This window comes from Peromyscus californicus, unplaced genomic scaffold, assembly GCF_007827085.1.
Source record: "Peromyscus californicus insignis strain IS unplaced genomic scaffold, ASM782708v3 Scaffold_20__1_contigs__length_68692818, whole genome shotgun sequence".
NCBI classification, from domain to species: domain Eukaryota; kingdom Metazoa; phylum Chordata; class Mammalia; order Rodentia; family Cricetidae; genus Peromyscus; species Peromyscus californicus.
In genome coordinates this window covers 40663130-40684439 of record NW_026294503.1, presented here as the reverse complement: position 1 = coordinate 40684439, position 21310 = coordinate 40663130, and the positions used below count along the sequence as shown (strand labels likewise).

The window sequence follows — 21310 nt, the reverse complement described above, 5'->3', positions numbered from 1 at the left end:
TACTAATCCATCCCCTGACCCTCTTGGCTACTGAAGCACCCCAGTCCTCCCATAGCATCTTCGGTTTTCCTGCCCATCGCCACATATTACCTGTGCCTTGTGAGGGGCTGTCCTTCAATCAGCCCAAATCTTTATTTTGGGGTGCAACCCTTCTATGTTCCCCATAATTTATGAGTCTGTTGAAGGGCCTATCTTCATCCGTGATCACAGAGAGCTCCCATATTTGGTACTGCTGACTCTATTAGTTGTGGTGAGGTGGTGTGGGTAAGGGTCAGACTCCAGTCCAGCCTGCCCTGCCACTTGTAGCCACGACCCACACAGGTCTTAACCACTAGAGATGCTTCTTTGTCTAGAGATGGGGCCTCTGCCTCCCATGTGGGGCTGTGATGGTAAAAAGAGCCATGTGACGACCGTCTTGTGCAGGCTGCCGTGTACTCTCTGGACTCCATTGTTGATTTGCTCGTCATGTGAGGCCTTTACATGGTGTGCCTTTATGTAGTGAGTATATTTCTCAAGTGAAATCCTAATCTGTCCTCTTGCCCTCTGAATGTGGAGGCTTTAGAGGAAGTAACGGATTCATTGAGACGTAACTCACAAAGCACTAAGTTTTGGTGTCACAGCTTTTGGTATATTATTTTTTGTTTCTTTTCGGTGCTTGGGACCGAGCCTAGGGCTTCATGCACACTAGGCAAGTACCCCAGCATAGAAATAAGTCCTCGTTGCTCATGTTTTGTTTGTTTAGTTTGGTTTGGTTTGGTTTTTTAATTATGGCATGAAATGAAAAAGAAACGTTGTGATCCAGAGCTGGGATGTGACTCCATGGTAAAGACCTGCCTACCACAGCAAGGCCTTGAGTGTGAACCCCAGAGCTGTGGAGCAGATCTGTGGCACACCATGTGTAGCGGTGCTCGTTGTCCTAGCCATTCTTAAGGCAACAAGTCTGTCTTTAATTCAGTTTACAGTCCTGAGCCAGGGCACACACCTGTAATCCCAGCACTTGGGATGCAGAGGTAGGAGGATCAGTGCAGGTTTATGCTCAGTCTGGTCTACATCCCGAGTACTAGGCCAGCTAGAGTCACACAGCAAGACCTGTCTCAAAAGTAAGTACATAGTCACAGTAATCTGCAGTTACCACCACTGTGAAATATTTTCAAAGCTTTTTCAGCACCCCAAACTGAAATACTACAAGTACGTTAAACAGCAACTGTCCTTTCCTCCCTGTCCCCAACCTGGCAGCCTTGTCTAGGCATTTCACATGATAAAATCAGCGTTTGTTCCTCTGGGTCTGGCATCTCAGTTCTTTTTCTCAGCATAGTGTTTTCGGGGTTCATGTCACAGCATATATAAGAACTTCATTCTTTTTTATGGCCATATAATATTCCATCACATGCATGCAGGCATTCTGTCCATGCCTGCATGTCTGTAAATAGACATGGCTTAGTGCCACCTTTTGGCTGCTGTGAAGGATGCTAGAACACTGGCATACAAGTATCTGCTTTTACTTCCTTGCTGGATCATATGTCAATCCTATATTTGTCTTTTTGTAAAGCTGCCAAACTGTGTTCCATGGTAACTGGACGACTTCACATTTCCATAAACAGAGAATCCTCCCCACCGCATGTTGTGAACTCCTTTGTTAACGCTGATAACAATTTTGTATGGCTTCCTTGGCATTTTTGAAACATAAGATTGTCATCTGAAGACAGACAAAATGTTACTGCTCCATTTCAATCTGAAGGCTTTTTGTTTCTTCTCCTCGCCTAGTTGTTGTGGCTGGAAAGTCAATACTGTGTGAATAAAGTGGCAAAAGTGAACATCCCCCCTCTAGTTTTCCATCACTGAACATGATGCAGCCTTAGGCTTCGTATGAAGTGTGATGTTGTAGTTTCAAGGTAATGCCGACCTTACGGGAGAAGTTTAGAAATACGTCGTCCTTTCCGGTTATGAACGGTTGAAAAAACTCAGGGCTAATTCTTTGTTGAGTGGTGTAGTAGAACTCAGCAGTGGAGCCTGCAGTCTGAGGCTCTTTCTGGAGCGGTCTTTTTACTCAGTGCTCTGGGATAGAAAGTGAGTTTTCTGGAAGTGTGTTTGGCCAGAAGTTCTAGCATCTCATTGCTCTTTGCACAGAACAGCTGTTTTGTTGATCTTTCTCCGTTGGTGTTTTTCCCTTTTCAAATTCGTTGTTTTCTGTTCTTTTTATTACTTGTTTCTGCTTGCTTGGCATTTCTTTTGCCCCTTTCCTCTGGGTTCCTGAAGTGGGAGCTTAGAGTACCGTGAAGTTCCCCTTTTTCTGAGCATGTTTGCTTAGCTGTGTCCCCAGCATTGTGGTGCTGTGCTCTCCCTCAGGGCCTCATGTCTCTCCGGCTGCTGCTTTCTGACCAGGGCTTATCCAGAAGTGCTGTTCAGTTTCCAGGAACCTGGAAATGTTTCTTGTTGTCTTTCTGACCTTGATTTCATCCCCTCATAGTAAAGAATATACTCTGTATAATTTTAGTATTTCTCTGCTCCTATCCCCATCCAGCTTGGACTCAAACCCATGCTAGGCAAATGCTCTACACTAAGCTACATTTCATCCCCAGCTATTTCAGTTTCTAATGGCCTGTTTGGTTTTTTTGTTTTGGGTTTTTCAAGACAGGGTTTCTCTGTGTAGCCCTGGCTGTCCTGGAACTCACTCTGTAGACCAGGCTGACCTGGAACTCAGAGATCCAATTGCCTCTGCCTCCTGAGTGCTGGGATTAAAGGTGTGTGCCACCACCGCCTGGCTCTTTGGACCTGTTTTGTGACTCCGAGAGTTGTCTGTCTTGGGTATTTTCTACAGGATGGGAGAGCGCAAGCACCAAGACCCAGCTTTCCTTCCTAGCTGCTTTTTTCTCACCAAAATATGTGGTTTGTTGCTGACCTTCAGTTGGAAACAGCTTGCATTTATACCTGTAAACGCAGCCACATTGTCATTTCTGTAAAGGCTTTAAACTGCGGTTTGCTTGTTTGTTTGTGACAAAATCTCACTATGTAGCCAAGGCTAACTTCAAACTTCCTATCTATTTGTTTCCCAGGGGTGAGACCACAGCCTGTCCCCAGCTGTGCTTGAAAACATGTCGGACCACAAATGCCAGTTTTGTATTGTTATGTGAGAACCTTAGACCTCAACAAACATCACCGTGCAGGGAAAAAGGAGGTGCTGTGGTGCCCTGAAAAATGTTTTCTGTTGTTGGATAAAACATTCTGTGATTCCATAATAGATTTTGCTATTGAAAGATTTTTAAAATTTTTCCTTTATTATTATTGTATGCATATATATGTATGAGCATATATTATGTGTGTACATATGTATGTGTGTATACATATACATATACACATATATACACACAAGATGTGGAGGGGGTATGCGCATGCTGTGGTGCGTGTGTGCAAGCTGGAGGACAGCTCTGGAGGCGGTTCTCTTTCCACGGTCACATTGGTGCCAGGAACTGGAGCTAAGTGGCCAGGCTTGTGCCATCAACTCCTTCACCCACTCAACTATCTTGCTGCTCCTAAAGATGTTTTTGAGCTCTGTATTATATCCTTTCGGAGTTTTTGTCTAGCTTTCTTTTTTTTCCTTTCTTTCCTTTTTTTTTCCTTTGAGACTCAATATGTAGCTAAGGATGATCTTGAACATTTGGTCTTCCTGCCTTTATATCCAGAGAGCTAGCTGGGATTACAGATGTGTGCCACCCTGCCTTGAGTTATGTGGCTTGGGGCCAAAACCCTTGGGCTTCATGCATAGTAGGCAAGCATTCTGCCAATTGGGCTATATCCTTAGCTCCTAGGCATCAAGTTTTCATGAGTCTGTTTATCTCTCCTTCATGTCAGTAAGTTTTTTTGTGGTTGTTGTATGTATACACGTATGCATGTGCATATGTGCGTAAAGGCCAGAGATTGACATCAGATGTCTTCCTTAGTTGCTCTTCTTAATTTTTGAGACGGGGCCTTTGACTGGCCATATTGGGAAGCCCTGGGGATCCTCCTGTCCCTATCTTCCTATGACTGAGATTACAAGCATGCTGCCGTACCTTCCTTTTTACCGAACTTCCCAGGGTCTTGGTGCTCATGCAGCAAGCACTTTACCCGATGAGCCATTCCTGCCCCCACATAGCTCTTCTGTAGGGCCGCAGAGGTGGCTCTTTAGGAGGACCTGGGCTTGATTCCCAGCATCCATGTTGGCTCATGGTCATTTGTAACTCCAGTTTCAGGGAATCTGATGCTGTCTTTTGACCTCTGCAGGTACTAGGTGCACATATGGTACACATACATACATGTAGGCAAAACACTAATATGCATAAAATAAAATAATTTTTTTACGAAAAAGTTCTTTTGTTTGGTACATATGCATTTTAGGTTTTACTTTATTAGGTTGGGCTTGTTGAGACAGGATGTCTTTGTTGGTCTAGAACTCACTATTTAGAGGAGGCTAGTCTCTAACTTGTGACAGTTCTGCTCCTGCTTCCCAGTGCGTGATTACAGGCAAGTGCAAGCATGCCAGGTGGGGCATGTGCATTTAGGGTAGCTTCTTCCTCTTGACGGCATCCCCTCATATAAGGCCTTTTGGCTCTGTCTGCTCTGCTGCCTCCTTTTCAGATTGAGTTATGGCCATTCCTTTCTCCAATGGATCAACTCTATGATCTCGCCTTTTTCTATATGTGTGTTTGTGTGATATTGAAATTTTATTTGTTGTTATTGTATGTGCCTTGAGTATTTTGCCTGTATGTATGTCTGTGCATCACTTGTATGCATGCAGTATCCTTGGAGGCCAGAACAGGGCATTGGATCCCCTGTAACTGTAGTTACAGAACGTTGTAAGTTGTCATGTGAGTGTAGCCAGTGCTCTTAACCTCTGAGTCACCTCTCCGACCCCCCACCCCACGTATTTTTTTTTCATTTTATTTTTAATCATGTATACTTGTGTGTGTCTGTGTGTGGGTATGTGCACATGAATGCAGGTGTACATGGAGGCCAGAGGCATCAGATCTGTTTGTGAGTTGTGAACCATTTAACATGGGCACCAGGAACAGAACTCTGGTCTTCTGGAAGAGCAGCACATACTCCAAATCACTGAGCCATCTCTTCAGGCACACTTTCTGGAAGTTTGTTTTTGGTTTGCTTGTTTATAAAGATTTATTTGTAGCTGGTCAGTGGTGGCACACACCTTTAATCCCAATACTTAGGAGGCAGAGGCAGGCAGATCTCTGTGAGTTCAAGGTTGCCCTAGTCTACAGAGTGAGTCCCAAGGATAGCCAGGGCTGTTACACAGAGAAACTCTGCCTCAAAAACCAAAAAAAAAATTATTTATTTATTTTTATTTTATGTGTGAGTATTTTGCTTGCGTGTATTCTGTGCACCACATGTGTGCCTGGTGGTGCTGAGGCCAGAAGAGGGTATTTGAGTCCTGGAACTGGAGTTAGATGGTTGTGATCCTCCATGTGGGTTCTGTGAACCAAACCCAGGTCTTCTGCAAGAGCAGCCAGTGCCTTTAACCTCTGAGCCATCTCAAGTGAAGCTGGAAAGAGAGAGAAGATGAATGGGAACAGCCCTGTCTCGGGCATCCGTGAGCCACAGTGATGAACCAGAGCTCAGTGAACACTGCGGGGAAAGAGAAACCTGTGGTGGCCATCTCAGGAGCAACGTGTTTGTTCTTACTGTTGCAGTCTAGTTTTTCACATCTTTTATTTTTTTTTTTTTTTTTTTTTTTTTTTTTTGGTTTTTCGAGACAGGGTTTCTCTGTGTAGCTTTGCGCCTTTCCTGGAACTCGCTTTGGAGACCAGGCTGGCCTTGAACTCACAGAGATCCGCCTGGCTCTGCCTCCCGAGTGCTGGGATTAAAGGCGTGCGCCACCACCGCCCGGCTCACATCTTTTATTTAGTGGTCTGTATATGTGTGCACACACACACGTGCCTGCATGCATATTTGCCACAGCATGCAGGTGGAGGTCGGGACAACCTGCAAGCCTTGGTTCTCTTTCCTTCTGCATGTGGGTCATGGGGATTGAACTAAGACCTCAGAGTTGGTGGTAACTGCCTGAGCTGGTGAGTCATTTCACTGGCCCAGGTTCTTCTCACTGCATAGCCTTGGCTGTCCTGGAACTCAACTATGTAGACCAGACTTGAAGAGATCCAGTTGTCTCTGCCTCCTGAGTCCTGGGATTAAAAGTGTGGGCCACCATGCCAGGTCTAGGAGGTTCTTTATAGTAAGAATATGTTCTTTGCCATCACAAATTTGCCTAATTTCAACTTTGAATTAAGGTTGGATTTTATTAAATAATTCATTTCTATGGAGGTGATCTAAAACTTTGTCCTCGTAGTTATTAGCCTTGTAATATACTAATTTCTGTTTATCAATCTTCTTATTTTTTCTTAATTTTTATAAACCATTTATTTGTGTATTTGTGGATATGTGGATGAGTGTACCATGTGCATGCAGGTGCCTTCAGAGGCCAGAAGATGGCATTAGATACCCTAGAACCTAGTTAGGGTTAGTTGTGACTTGATTGACATGAGTTCTGGGAACTGAAGCTGGGGCCTCTCAGTGTTAGCCAGCAAGCCATCTCTCCCACCCTGGCTGTCCTGGAACTCACTGTGTAGACCAGACTGGCCTCGAACTCATAGAGATACGCCTACTTCTACCTCCAGAGTGCTGGGATTAAAGGCTTAAGCCACCATGCTTGGTGGTCTTTTTTCTTTTAATTTTTATTTATTGCTGCTGTGTGTGGAAGTCAGACGACAGCCGTGGGTTTCGCTCTCATTCCAAGCCATTGTGCGGATTCCCAAAGCTGAACTCAGTTCATCAGGCTTTCAGAGCAAGACTTTTACCCACAGGACCGTCCTGCCAGCCCCCAGTCGTCTTTCTTTACTTAACTTTTACCTTTTGTTCGTTGATTTTCTCATGTCCTGGTCGCTTAGTGCCTCTTCATGCAGCTTCTTCAGGTGCAGAGTTGGCCTAGATGGTCTCCTCATGTCAAGCTTTGTTCTTTTCCAGACTCTCTGGCCGCATAGACTGTGGTTCTCTGTTTTACTCTTCTGTGGATTTGATTTGTTCATGAAGTAGAATTGTGTCTTGTAAATTCTTGGAAAATTATAATGAAAACTCTTTGGGTTGGAACTTCCTTAGATACTGACTGAAATTCCTTTACGGCAATAGGAAAATCCAAGTTTTGTTATTCCTTGTCAATTTTTCTGGAACTTGTCAATTTCACCTGTGTATTCAGATTGATTGGCGTAAAGCTTGTTCTTGATGTGGCATAGGTCTTTTTTTATTAATTTATTTATTTTTCTATTATCAGCTTGATACAGTATAAATTCTTATCCTAATAGTGAAATGTTTCACTGCGGGTTGCCCAGTAATTGAGTAAAACCAAAACTTATTATAAGCCACAGTCATCCCAGGGTCCCCCCCGCTATATAGCCTCCCTGGTTCTGTGGGTTGCAGTCTGGTTGTTCTTTGCTTTATAGCTAATATCCACTTATGAGTGAGTACATACCATGTTTGTCCTTCTGAGTCTGGGTTACCTCACTCAGGATGATATTTTCTAGTTCCATCCATTTTTTTTTTTAAGTGCAGGTGATTGAGTCAGAGGCTTCGCACACAAATGGCTTACACTGTATCACTGAGCTGCGCCCTGCCTCATGGCTCTGTTCATCCTCAGCATCTAATTTTGCTTCTGTAATAGCATTGCCTCTGTGTTGGTCCCTTGCTTCCTGATTATTAGTTATGAGAAGGGACACCTTTTGAGTTTCTTGGCTTAATTCCTGCTATGTTTTACCTCTTTCCTTCACATTTCTTTGGTTCATTTTTCTGCTGTCTCTCATCTCTGGAGATGGGTCCTCTTTTCGACACAGACACCAAAGGCTCTAGGATTCTAGGGACTACACTGCCCTCCACAGACGGTGGTGCCCTGTCATAGTGTCCCTCATAGAGTCCAGCTGACAGTCCAGCTGCTTGTGGAACAGTGCAAGCCCAGCTCCAGATGCTTGGGTATGTCACTGTCAGGCCTTTGCATCAGTGAGCGGCCTGTGTCCCTTTCTGGGAGTGAGGTGGACCCCATCTCTGTGTCCTAAGCGCCTGTGTCCAGGTCTGGGAGTGAGGTGGACCCCATCTCTGTGTCCTAAGCGCCTGTGTCCAGGTCTGGGAGTGAGGTGGACCCCATCTCTGTGTCCTAAGCGCCTGTGTCCAGGTCTGGGAGTGAGGTGGACCCCATCTCTGTGTCCTAAGCGCCTGTGTCCAGGTCTGGGAGTGAGGTGGACCCCATCTCTGCTACCTAGGAATTTTCTTTCATCATTTGTGTTCTCATCATAGCCCTTGGATGATCTAAAGGAAGTTCTTTACTTTCTTCCTAGGGTTTTTGGTGTTTTTCAGGAACATTAGACCAGTTTAGCACTTTCTGGGAAGAATGTACATGTGTTTTAAGAGGGACAAGTGAAAGTTGTTTTTCATTCAATCAAAAAATTTAACATGTAATCAATGGAAAATAAAATTCCATATTTTGCATTCTCTTTTATTTTCCTGCCAAGTTTAAAGTCCATCATGTTTCAGTGTATCTCTGAAATTTCATCTCATTTTAGGTGCTTGTGGGCCACAGCATGGAGTAGCGGGGTCCAGGCTGCCTCTGAGCCGAGGTCTGCCGGTCTGTTACAGCTTGATGAACAAGTTTGTGGGGCCCTCGGCACTACTTGAGTGACACTGTTCACACTGTACACACACCCCTGCACTGACTCACATGACCACATGCTCACATGCATGCTGGCGGTGAGTCTTTTGTTCTCTGGCCATTCCAGCTTTTATTTTCTCTCTCTGTCGGCCTGCCCTGAGTTTCAAGCCCAGGTTGCTAGCTGGGCCCAGTGCACAGGAGCTCACATTCCCTGTAGGGGTAAATAAGTGAGTCTGTGAAGGGAGGAACCTTGTCTTCCCCTGCTTGCAGGGCAGGTGCAGCGCCCACACCACAGGAGCACGTCCCACTAGGGTGCTTACTCTGCGCAGCTCTTCTCTTGCAGCTGGACGCCTGCTGAGAAGTGCGTGTCCCACTCTGTGAGACTATCTGCCAGGCTTTGTCCTAGTGGTGGGAAGCAGGCTAGGGGATACCCTTCTCCCTCACAAGATCCATTCTAATAGGGTGGTCGTAAGGCCTGTGAGTCCTGTTTCTTCCTGGCCTACCATTCTATACCCATGACTTAGCATGGGCTGCTCTGGTACCGTGACTGAGTTTTCAACTTTTGACAAATCCTGTGAGTTCAATGGGGTGTCTCATTTAGACCTGGGGCTTCTTGTTTCCTGGTCCAATGGGAAGTATAATTTGGGTGCCCAGGATTAACTAGGCTCTGGTTCTCTCTGCCAAGCTGTGCCCATCCAAACTGGGTGGGAGGTGGTAACCCTCCCTTGGAGAGGCTTTGGATTTGTAGCAGCTGGACTAGAGTAGAGCTTGGGAGCCCTGAGCACACATCTCTGGGTCTCCCCCTGGCTGGGCCTAGCCACTGTACACTGGGCAGAGGCTGCTGGAGTCCCTGGTGTGGTCTGGTGGACAGAACTGAATCTAAGTCTTGGCCTGGGACACCTGCTGCCTGGCATGCCCTCCCCCTAGCCTCTACACTGGTATAATTAGCCCCATGACAGGTGCCATGGATCGAGTGCCTGGCCCAGCCCTAACCCAGTGATGCCCGGCCTCAGCCGACCTGCCTTGCCTGCTAGCCTGGGCTCCTGGCCCAAACCCTATCCCATGAGGTCCCCTGAGGCCTCAAGCCCCACCCTCCTTCCTCTGCTCCAAACACACCCACTGGAACAGAGACAGACAGACAGAGCAGATAGGCAGAGCCCCAGCAATGGCCTGGCCTCAGGCTCTGGGAATCCCCAGGCAGGTGCTGGCCCTGGCCCTGCCCTCAGTGCATGTCCAGGTGGAACAACTCTAGCCTGGTGGCCTCATCATTCCAGCAAGCAGCCTTTGATGAGACCTGGTGGGCAGCTTACGGGGTCAGTGGGCTCTCACTGGGCTGTATTTGGCCCTCCTCCCTGTGTGTAGCCATAGCATCCGCTTAGCCCTACCAACTATTATTCTTCCCCTAGTGCAAGAAGAAGCACACGCTGCTGTGTCCTGACTTTGCCCGCAAGGGTATTTGTCCCCGTGGTGACCAGTGCCAGCTGCTCCATCGTAACCAGAAGCGACATGGCCGGCGGACAGCTGCACCTCCTACCCCAGGGCCCAGTGATGGGGCCCCCAGAAGCAGGGCCTCAGCTGGCCATGTACTCAGGTGACAGGTCATATGGGTGCTGCATATATGAGCTTAAGTGAACTGGAGGTGGCCCGTCCCTGCTCTAAGGACATTTAGGACCCTCTGGGGTAAAGTCTCTCCCCAAAACTGTGGGCTTTAGATCCAAAAGAGAATCTCAGTCGGAGGCAAGAGCTCCTAAGATGCCTATATTCTAGATCCCTAAATGGGGACAGAGTCACAAACACCCCCACGCATGGAGACTTTCCGAAACCCTCTCCCTACTTGGTGGGAGGAGTATGCCCCTGGAGGATAGGGAAACCAGAATTGTGCCCATCTCCTGTGGATTGTGGGGACTCCCTACAGATGAACCCTAGGCCCCTTAGATCTGTATAGACATACCCAGTAGCCTCTAGGGTTGGGTATGGAGGTGAGGGTCTAGAAGCCCTGTTTTAGGATAGGTGCCGTGCAGATAATTGACAAGCACCCTCTCTCCAGGATCTGTGGGAGAAGTCACCCACCCTCACTAATGTTCCCCCTTTCATGCAGGAAGCATTCGACTGCTCAGCGCCCTGCCCGACAGATGTCCGGTGGTCTGGCCTCCAGAACTGAGGCCCCAGTCTCGCCCCCCGACTCCCCAAGGGTATTAGCCTCCACCTCTACCCTGTCTTCAAAGGCCACCGCTGCCTCCTCCCCTTCCTCCTCCCCCTCTCGTAGCTCCCCCACCCCATCCTTGGACCAGGAAGAAGCCGCCTCTGTGACAGGTGGGACAGGCTCAGGAACAGGCTCCAGCAGCCTCTGCAAGCTGCCATCCTTCATCTCCCTGCATTCCTCCCCGAGCCCAGGAAGCCAGAGTGGGCCCCAGTCCCCCAGGAGCCCCCGCACCAAGGACTCAGGTGAGCAGTCTAGCCCCTCCTGGACCTTTTAAAATGTGCACTTCAGAATGGCATCTCTGGGTGGGGCCTGGGAGTCAGTGTACCAGGTGCCCAGGGCAGGCCAGTGAGGAGCAAGCACAGCAGTGGCCGCCTTGAAGACCACCCCAGCGAGGGCTGATTTAATTAGAAAGCACCCATTTCTGTTAATTTGTTCTGGAAGATCACCGCACACTCCTGGAGAGAACAGATGTTCCCTCTCCCCAATGAGCGTTTGGGGCTTGGTAAATGGCTCCACTCAGCCTTGTTTAGGAGAGAAAAGAGGATTTTATGGCTGCAAACGACCCTTTCTGTAAACATTTTACAGCTCTCTGCGCGTTTGAGTGACGATAAACCCCACGCAGCTCGGCGGGCTGCAAATTTGCGACCATACGGCTATCATTTTATTGTCATATTTCACGGCCGTAACGTTAATGGAAGATGCTTGCTGCAGACTTCTCTAACAGCCCCACTGAGCACACTGAAGCGCCTGCTGTAGGGGCTGCCTCCCGGCTACATCGTCCTTCTTGGGTGCAGAGTGGATGATACCAGGCCCTTGCCCAACTGGAACCTAGATGGGGCAACAGTTCTTTCCTTGTAGGTGGCCACTGGCTAGTGAGCAGCTGTGGACCCTGAGGCAGCATGTGTCTGTAAAGATCATGAGCCCAAAAGTTAATCCCAGGGCCAAAGGAGCCACAGGGTACTTAAACCCGACATATAGTTTGGACAGACTAGAAGAGGGCTCCAGAAAGCTCCTGAGGCTTGTTCAGCCAGGAAGGGAGCTGGAGGGGCAGGTGCAGCTGAGCCTGGGACAGTATTTGGCAGGAAGCCTGGCTGTGCCTGTTGAAGCAGCCCAGAGGACAAATGGGGGCTAACCTGGCCGAGGCTGTTGAATCTGCAGGCCCAGCTGCTGGGCCTCACTCCTGTCTTTGGCTGGCTGGCCAGTGAATGGAATTAACAGCCCTGAAGAAAGGAACCCCGCCATGAGAGAGGTCTACAGGGGCACGTGGGCCATGCCACATAGCCACATTGAAATAGCTGTGGCCCGCGGGACACTGTCAACCTGGGAGGGTGACACAGAACATTTATGAAGAGAAAGCTCTCACCAGGCAGGAGCCCTCGGGACATGCTACTCCGGGGACCCTCTCTTTCCTGCCCCTCCTGCCTCCAGGCCCTGTCAGCTTCTATTGGTCTTACTCACCTCACCCCTTTTGGGCCACCTGCTTGCACACATCTCAGTTTTCCATGTGGGAAGCACACCTGCCTTGTCTGTGTCTGGCAGCCTTGCTCCCAGGTGTGAGTGTGGCATGTGCCTGCGTGTCTGCATGCACCCGGTATTTATAGCTCAGCTTTCAGAGTGTTGTGGCTCCCACCCGTGGGCCGCCCACTGTACAGGGGCTGCTGGCCCTCCTAAGCTGCCACACAGTCCAGGAAGACCTTGAACTGGCAGAGTCCCTAGCCCCCTTCCCTCTCTGCCCCTCAGGGCCTGGCTGGTGGCAGGGACTGAAGAGGTAGCTCAGAGCCGGAGGACAACTGGCTCCTTGCAGACCCTTGCTGGCAGGCCTGGGCTGCCAGTTTGCCCTGTCCTGAGCCTCAGCCAGAAACCTGGAGTGGGGAAGTTCCTTCTGGGCTGGAGTGGCTTGATGCTTGACCTTTGCTCTCTATGTAGGGAAGCCGCTACACATCAAACCACGCCTGTGAGGCTCCCTGGGGACCAGCCCGCACCTACCTCAGACCCTCACCCCTGGAGAGGATGGAGGCTCTACCCACCACTGCTCCTGAGGAGAAGCAGCCTGCCACTGAGCCCAGCTGGGGCTATAAGCAGGGGCACATAGCTCCCCCATTTGGCTTACAGCCTTTGGAGGCCTTTGTGTGTCCAGGCCTTGTTCTCCTTCCTCAAGCCAAGGCCCTGTCCATTCCCTGTTCTTCCCCCTGCCCCCCACCCCACCCAAGGCACTCAGCCTCACACTAGGACTTATCCCTGGCTCCCCACCCATCAAGATGCCATGTGAGGTTCACCCCAGTCCGTCTCCTGTGGTGGGTGTGTCAATAGCTGTAGGATTTGTGCCCAGCCCTCCCCATCCAGGACTCCTGCCCAGGGAAGAGGCTACTGGCCAGGCTTCTCTGGTGGGCATTTTATGTTCAGCAATAAAGGTTTTATCCTGTGTCTAGTTGGTCTGTCTTGACTACTACATAACCACAGGACCCTGGACATACAAGAGAGGAGCCCTCTACTACCTTTGGCAGGACCAGTCCTGCTCTGACCAACTCTGGTGTGACTCAGGCTCGGAAGCAGCCTTTCCCCCTGGCCAAGTCAACACAAATGGGGTTTGCTGGGTTTCAGAGCATAATCTGATGTTATGTGGGACAGGCTGGGACCAAGGCAGAGGAGGAGAAGGCCTGGGTACCCTGGGGAGGAGCATGGCTTGGAAAAGCCGCCTCTCTGCAGGTGTCGCTAGCAGACTGGGTTGAGATCCTGGTTCCTTCTGCGTAGACACTGGATAGGGAAAACAGCACACAGGGTCATTCAAGTGCCCCTTCCAAGGTTGAGGCATGGACCATCCAAGGATTTGCTTACAGGCCCCCAGTGACGCAGGCCAGCAACCTCCTGGTGTGTGTTCTGAATATTTGTATAGGTCAGCTGCCGCCCATGCTGTAGTGTAGTGTGTGAGACCACCGCCATGTAGCCTGGGCCCGTGCTCCCCTCTGTGACTCAGAACCCCAGGCCCCTCGGCCTTTGCTGTGCCAAGTCTGTCCTTCAGGATCCTGGTGCCCAATCCACACACAGGTGGTAAAGACCTCTGCCCTCCAGGCTATAGGAGATAGAGGTATGCCGTTTCACACTCCACCACAGCCCTTCCAAGGAGGTGAGTTTCCTCACCTAGGCCTCCGTGAGAAAACACGTTTATCCACAAAAACTGTCCAGCATAGGCAGGTCTAGCCATGTAGCCCGGCACCCCTCACCATCACCCTGTCACTCTTATCAAGGCCTTACTGTGGAGAGTTCAGTGGAAGGGTGGGCTCTGAACCTAGACTAGTCCAAAGGAAAACCTGAGACTCACCCATCAGTGAATGAATCAGAGTCCCCTGATACTGGACCCCTGGAGCTTGATGGGCAGGACCTGTAGGAGGGCCAAGGTGGGTTTCTTCCTGTCGGCAAGTCCAACCCAGCCAGATGTCCTTGTCTGGCATGAACTGTGGCTCCTAGATGCCTGATTGGGGGGTTGCCCTGTGCCACCTACAACCTCGGCCTTAAGTGGACCCTCCTTCATTGTTTAGCCAGGGTTCCCATATGAGCACCAGCAGAGGAGGTGGGGTGGGGGATGGAGGAGGCACACATTGCTGGACCAGTGGTAGAAGGCATGTCTAGAATGTGAAATTAAGTCCACTGAAATGAAGTACCACCCATCCCACAGCCACCCAGGGCCATCTCTGTATCTCCTCCCTGTGCTTCTTGGGTACCCACCTATGAGACACTATGAAAAGAAAGTCTCTGGCGAACAGGTCTGTCTCCCTCCTCTCCCTGGGTAGGAGGAGGATCTGTCTCCCTCAGGTAGACCTAGCTGCAGGATACCAGGCTGCAGCATTGACTTATTCCCTGTTGCCCACCTCTTGCCCTAAGGCTGATACTCCACAGGTTGGCAAAGGGCTCCTCAGGCTGGGATCCTTAAGCACTCTGGTTTCATAGGTAGGTTCTAGGCGAGCATACCCTCATGCTTTGTGCTCACTTCCCCAGTGAGCAGCACTGCAGGCCGGACTCCTGACCAGCCCAGTGGGCACCTGTACTCAACTGGTACTGGTATAGGCGGAGACAGACATTATAGGTGCTGCTCTTCTGGCCCTACCTCACCTTCTTTACCATATGCAGGACTTAGCAAGCACCTGACAGAGGCACATGCAGCCTCCAGACCATGGTGGATGGGCTGGAGATCTTCCACCTCGCAGGAGAGTGAGCAGCGAGCAGCTAGTCCTCACACAATCCAAGTCCCAAGGAACTAAGTGAGATGTGGGTGTATATGGGCAGCTGCCAGGGGTAGGGCCTGCTGGACAGGGCCATGCCATAGGAACTCATGAGCCCCACCTCCCAGTTGAGGAGCCTTCCAGCTACATTGATCAGAGGGCCCAGATATTGCTTCCTCTGAGTGAAGGACCCAAGGGTAGAGAATGTTCCTGGAGGTGTATTTGTCATCCAATAGGCGTTGGAGCTGTTGAGCTGAGTATCCGGTACACTGAGCCCAGTAGCAAGCAGCAGCCTTGAGTAGTCTCAGGAGGTAGGTGGTACTGGTTGTTTGGGGTGGCATCATGGTCACCCTAACCTTCCCATTACTTCTCACAGTCCAGTTCCCCTCTACTCAGAGCCCTTGAAGAATCCCTGGGCCACATGTGGTCTCCCAAGCTCCTCAACATCCCCCCACAAGTCTGACCTTGATCCAGCTGCCCTGGCTATTCTGCCAAGCAGTCCGTCCCAGCCCAGGCTATCTCCCGGCATTCAGGGCTCACCCTTCCCTCTGCTCAAGTCTGAGGCTCTCCTGTCTCCTCAGCCTTCCCCACACTTCACTCAGCCAACCCAGCAGCCTCCAGCCAGCAGCAAGTCAACAACTGTCCTAGAGTCAAAAACAAAACAAAACAAAACAAAAAACCAAACAAACAAACAAAAAAACCCTGTCGTAGATGAGACCACAGCTCAGTGCAGCCTGGGAAATGCCAACAGAAGCGAGTGCCAGGCCCTGCCTACTGTGTTCCTTCCTGACCTGACGCCCTGAAACAGTGAGTGAGCACACTTTTTGAGGTGCTATGCTTATGATGGTTCTTGGCACACTGGGAGGGAGTCAACATTCTCCTTTTGCTTTTTTCTTTTTTTTTTTTGCTTTGTTTGTTTTTGAGGCAGGGTTTTGGTTTTGTTTTATTTTGTTTTGTGTGTGTGTGTGTGTGTGTGTGTGTGTGTGTGTGTGTGTGTGTGTGTGTGTGTAGCCCTGGCTGTCCTGGAACTTGATCTGTTGACCAGGTTGGCCTTGAACTCAAGAGATCTGCCTGCCTCTGAGTACTGGGATTAAAGGTGTGCACCACCATACCTGCTTGCTTTTTTGGGTTTTTTTTTTTCTCCCTTTTTCTTACTGTAGGCAGGCAAAAAACAAAAACAAAACAAAACAAAACAAAAAAACAAAAAAAAAAAAAACAGGCCTGGAGGAGGCAGGCCATCCAGTATCAGCGTTTCCCTATTTTTTTTTTTTTTTTTCAGTATGCCCAAGGCCACATGGGATGCAATGCCCAGACCTGTAGCTCATCCTTAAGACCCTGGGCTTCTGGGACTCAGCCTTTTGGCAAGCTGTAGGAGACATAGGCTGCTGAAACACTGGCTCACTTGGTGAGACCTCATGATCTATCTCAGACTCCCCTTTGCGCCCAGGTTCACCGATAGATACAGGTCGTCTTGGACAAAGCCTGTTACTGTTCACAACCTGTTTTCTCATCTGTAGAATAGACATGTCCCCTGACATGGCTGTGGGTAAGTACCACCTCAGCACTACAGAGTCCCAAGCTATGTGTTCCAGCGATGTGTCTCTGAAGCCTCCTCTGGGACAGGCTGAGGGGAGACTTTTGTGGGGGGGTCCTCACGCTTCTGTTTGCTTCCTCCTGCATAGAGGAATATGAAGGGGAAGAGAGTCAGGGCACCACAGGACATCGTGGGAAGGAGCTGGGAGCTGTTCACTCCTAGCTGCCGGACGTTCTCCCTGTAAAATAGCAGGCACCTGTTAGAGGGAGCAGGCAAAGCCTCTGGCATCATGGCATCCTGGGATGGGTATCTTGTGAACATCCTTCCAGGCTTTTTTCTGTGCACAAATGGTTTACATTGAAGATTTTTATTTTTAATAGTTAAAGGAGTATAACCGCAATACAGACAACTGAGAGGGGAAAAAACGCCCGCTCTGAGTCATGCCCAGCTGTTGCTCCTAAGTGCACACTCCTTTTCCATCTTCTGTTGGGGTCAGGAATTCTGGGGGGAGGGGGGGGTCGCAGAGCTCACACCTCCTTGTCAGCTACCCTCCTTCTTCTTGTGTTTCTCTTGCGCTGAGTCTGCCTCCCAGTAGGTGTAGAGAGACATTCAGCGGGAGTGAAGATGGCAATCTGTTTTCCACCTGCCACCTCAACGTTGTCTCACCCACCCTGCAAGGCGCCTCCAAACCGCAGTGGTGGGCAGCTGGGTCTGAGATTCCTTGTGGGCCCCGCTTGGCAACTCTTGGGCAGGCGTCCAGGCCTGTCAGCCCCACCGCATTCAATGGGCCCTCTCTCTACTCAGGTGGCCCCCGAGACCTGCTCCCAACTAGCCCCATGGTGGTCCATAGGCATCTGTCCCTCTCCACCTACCACACCGGTCAGAGAGGCCTGCGGTTCCACCGTGCATCCCGCCGCCGCCGCCCGAGGTGCCAGCAACTTTGTTGACTGAATTCCTGAACCCGTCCCAACCACAGGATAAAAATAGCCGGCGCTCCCGGGCAGCTCGGAGTCACCGGTGTCAGGATGGTTAGAGGTCCCCGTTCTGGGGACTCCAGGCCGGTCGTGCCCGGTGCGGGACACAGCCAGCTAGGCCACCTAGCGGAACCGAGACGTCGAGGGAATCCCCTGGGCGCACCTTCACCGCACCCTCTCTGCCTGTGCGATCCTGGGACCTCAGGGCCCCAGTGGCAGAAGTCTGACGCTTGGTCTCGCGCCCTCCGCTGTGCAGTCCCACGCGGCGGCCACCAGGGGGCCCTGCCCACTCCTCTTGCCGGCGGCCCATCCCCACCCCTTCCCACAGCTGTTTCCCGCAGGAGATTGACAGCTGGGCTCCCGGTTGCCATGGGGATAGGCAAATGAGGGCGGCAGGGCTGGGCCTCCGATTGGCCCGGGGGCGCCGGCCCCCACCTGGGGAGGCGGGCCCAGGAGCGCGTCTCTATAAAGGCTTGCGCGGCTCGCCGCTGGGTCGAGGGAGGCGGGGCCGGCCGGCAGCGCGGGTGGGGCGCGGGGCGGGGCGGGAGAGCCCCGAGCGCGGCAGAGCCCGGGGCGCGGCCTCTGCACCCGCCAGGCTGGGACGGCGGAGGAGCAGGAGGAGGAGCGCAGGATCGGGGCCCTTCGCCCGCCCGCAGCGGGCCGGGGGGCCGCCCGAGAGGCCTGGCCGGCGGCGCTCCCTGAGCGCAGCCCGGAGTGGACTGCACGAAACTTTTCCTGCACCCTTCGGCGGCGCGACCAGAGCCTGCGCCCACCGCGACACGAACCTCGGCCCGGAGGGGGGGAGCTAGGGGGAGAGAGGCCCGCGGCTCCCCCCGCTCCCCCGCCGCCCGTCGGGGCGCGGCCGGGCGCGGCGGCGGCGGGGCTGGGGCCCCGGGCGATGGCCGCGGAGCTGGCGATGGGCGCAGAGCTGCCCAGCAGCCCACTGGCCATCGAGTACGTCAACGACTTCGACCTGATGAAGTTCGAGGTGAAGAAGGAGCCGCCCGAGGCCGAGCGCTTCTGCCACCGCCTGCCGCCCGGCTCGCTGTCCTCGACGCCCCTCAGCACGCCCTGCTCTTCGGTGCCCTCTTCGCCCAGCTTCTGCGCACCCAGCCCGGGCACCGGCGGCGGCGCGGGCGGCGGGGGCGGCGCGGCTCAGGCCGGGGGCGCCCCGGGGCCGCCGAGTGGAGGCCCCGGCGCTGTCGGGGGCGCCTCAGGAAAAGCGGTGCTGGAGGATCTGTACTGGATGAGCGGGGTACCAGCACCACCTGAACCCCGAGGCGCTCAACCTGACGCCCGAGGACGCCGTGGAGGCTCTCATCGGCAGCGGCCACCACGGCGCGCACCACGGCGCGCACCACCCGGCGGCCGCTGCGGCCTATGAGGCCTTCCGGGGCCAGGGCTTCTCGGGCGGCGGTGGCGCGGACGACATGGGTGCCGGCCACCACCACGGCGCTCACCACGCTGCTCACCACCACCACTCCGCCCACCACCACCATCACCACCACCACCACCACGGCGGCGCGGGCCACCACGGCGGAGGCGCGGGTCACGGCGGAGGCGGCGCGGGCCACCACGTGCGCCTGGAGGAGCGCTTCTCCGACGACCAGCTGGTGTCCATGTCGGTGCGGGAGCTGAACCGGCAGCTCCGCGGCTTCAGCAAGGAGGAGGTCATCCGACTGAAACAGAAGCGGCGCACGCTCAAGAACCGCGGCTACGCGCAGTCGTGCCGCTTCAAGCGGGTGCAGCAGCGGCACATTCTGGAGAGCGAGAAGTGCCAGCTCCAGAGCCAGGTGGAGCAGCTGAAGCTGGAGGTGGGGCGTCTGGCCAAGGAGCGGGACCTGTACAAGGAGAAATACGAGAAGTTGGCGGGCCGGGGCGGCCCCGGGGGCGCGGGCGGGGCCGGCTTCCCTCGGGAGCCCTCGCCGGCGCAGGCTGGCCCCGGTGCAGCCAAAGGCGCGCCCGACTTCTTCCTGTGAGCGCCGGACCCTGGGCCTCGCCGCCGCCGGGGACAAGTTGGCGCGGGCCGCCCCGGCCTCGGCTCGGACTCGGAGGCCCGGGACGCACGCGCGCGCGCGCGCGGGCGGTGCAGCTGCCGTGGTCCTCCGGTCCGCCCTGTGCGTCCCGCCGCCGCGAAGCTCCCAGCTCCAGGTAGCTACCGCGGTGCGCCTCCTCCGCCGGGCCACCCGCTCTGAACGTCCTCGGGGGTCGCCGTCTAGATGTTGTCGAGGTCCCTCGGCGCCCCGGGAATGGGGAATACTAGCGAAGCCCGAGCCAGGTCTGACTTCCTCGGCAACGTTCACTTGTACAGACGTGGAGCGCAGTTCTGCGTCCCGACCTCCGCCCACCCGCAGCGGGGCCGCGCTGCCACCAGCTCCCGGTAGCCTCCGCCGGCCCTGCGCTCCTCCGTCGTCTTTCTTTCTGTCTCTCTTTCCTAGCCCTGTTTTTACTCCTCCTCCTCCTCCTTTTTAAAGCGGTCTTATTTTCGCAACATGAATATTTATTTTGCTTGATAATTAGAAAACCCAGAGGCTCCCTCGGAGGTCGGCGAGTGCCCGCATGTGCCCTCGCTCGCTCGCTCCGAGGGGTCCGGCCCTGCCTGCCCTCCAGCCCGCTTGTCCCCACCCTGTCCGGTTCTCCCTATAGAGGAAGCCGAGGAACTTACCTGCGTGTCGGTCCCACTGCCCTGCTATACTCGACTGGGGGAGGGGGGTGGGGGGTGGCCGTGCTCAGCCGGGTGGGGGCTGGCCCGGACTCCCGCGCTGCTATTTCTCTATGCACCAGATCGTATTTATGACTCCTGGGGAAATATATCTTATTTTAACCTTCCAGAGAATCGAAAGAATTTTAAAAGTAATGCACAGTTCTAGAAGAAAATTTTTAAAGAGGAGGCTTAGGCCTGAACCTCCTGGCATGGGCGGGTGGTAAGGTGTTTTTATTTAATTTAAATGGTGTTTCGTTTGTGGAATCTTTTTTAAAACTTGGTCGCTTTTTGGACTAGCCAGGGGAGAGGCCCGGCGGTGGGCACTCTCTAAACTGGGCGCTTCTGCACGGGCTGAGATCTGGTTTTCTGAGGCTTGGCTCCGGTGCTCTGAGGCTCCTCCCGTCCTCTGCTGCTCCCAGGCGGCTCCTGCTGAGCCTTCGGAACAGGACGCTAGACAACTCGTTGAAAAAAAAATTGTGTTGTTGGTTTTTGTTGTGTTCTTTTTTTTTTTTCATTTGTTACGAAACTGAGGAAAGGAAAAATTAAAAAAAAAATAAATCTGTTTAGATCCAAAAGTCACTGGAACCTGGCTGATGTGTCTGTGGCTTTCATTTTTTACATGTTTCCCCTGGAACAGGAAAATATGGAAGTCCCTGGATTGAGTGTTACTTGAGCTGCCGTGTCCAGAGAGGCAAGAACAGGGAGAACTTGACGAGGAGGCAAATGTATCTGTCAGTACCCAAGACAGCATTCTCTGGCTGGCCTTCTAGGGGCTGGGCTGCCATAGAGGCAGGTCAGGGCAGAGGCTGCAGGCGTCCTTGGTGGCGAGTTCAAGTGCATTGCAGTTGTGTCCTGGTGGCCCGAGCTGTCCTGGCCGTTCTTGCCAACTGTCCCTCTCCCAGGGGTGGCCCAGCCTCTGTTCTCCAAAGCATGCAAGCCCAACCTGGGTAGTGAGAGAGATCTCTGAGAATCTCACCTCTCGAGGCTGTGGGCAGCTGCAA

The 21310-nt window shown here is 52.7% G+C and overlaps 2 protein-coding genes across 2 annotated transcripts in view; both read left to right on the top strand.

Moving 5' to 3' along the window:
• Zc3h3 (zinc finger CCCH-type containing 3) overlaps positions 1-13304 on the top strand; it is an 81918-nt gene extending 68614 nt beyond the window's left edge. Inside the window, exons 10-12 of the mRNA XM_052748039.1 lie at positions 10084-10268; positions 10776-11122; positions 12807-13304. Coding sequence (XP_052603999.1) covers positions 10084-10268; positions 10776-11122; positions 12807-12838 — 564 coding nt within the window. The 3' untranslated portion in view covers positions 12839-13304. The remainder of the gene's footprint in view (positions 1-10083; positions 10269-10775; positions 11123-12806) is intronic.
• A 4850-nt stretch (positions 13305-18154) lies between these two features.
• Mafa (MAF bZIP transcription factor A) lies at positions 18155-19692 on the top strand. Its single transcript, XM_052747453.1, is given in 2 exon segments — positions 18155-18857; positions 18859-19692. Coding segments are annotated over 2 exon segments (1080 nt in total). The 5' UTR covers positions 18155-18503; the 3' UTR covers positions 19585-19692.
• The last annotated feature ends 1618 nt before the right edge of the window (positions 19693-21310 follow it).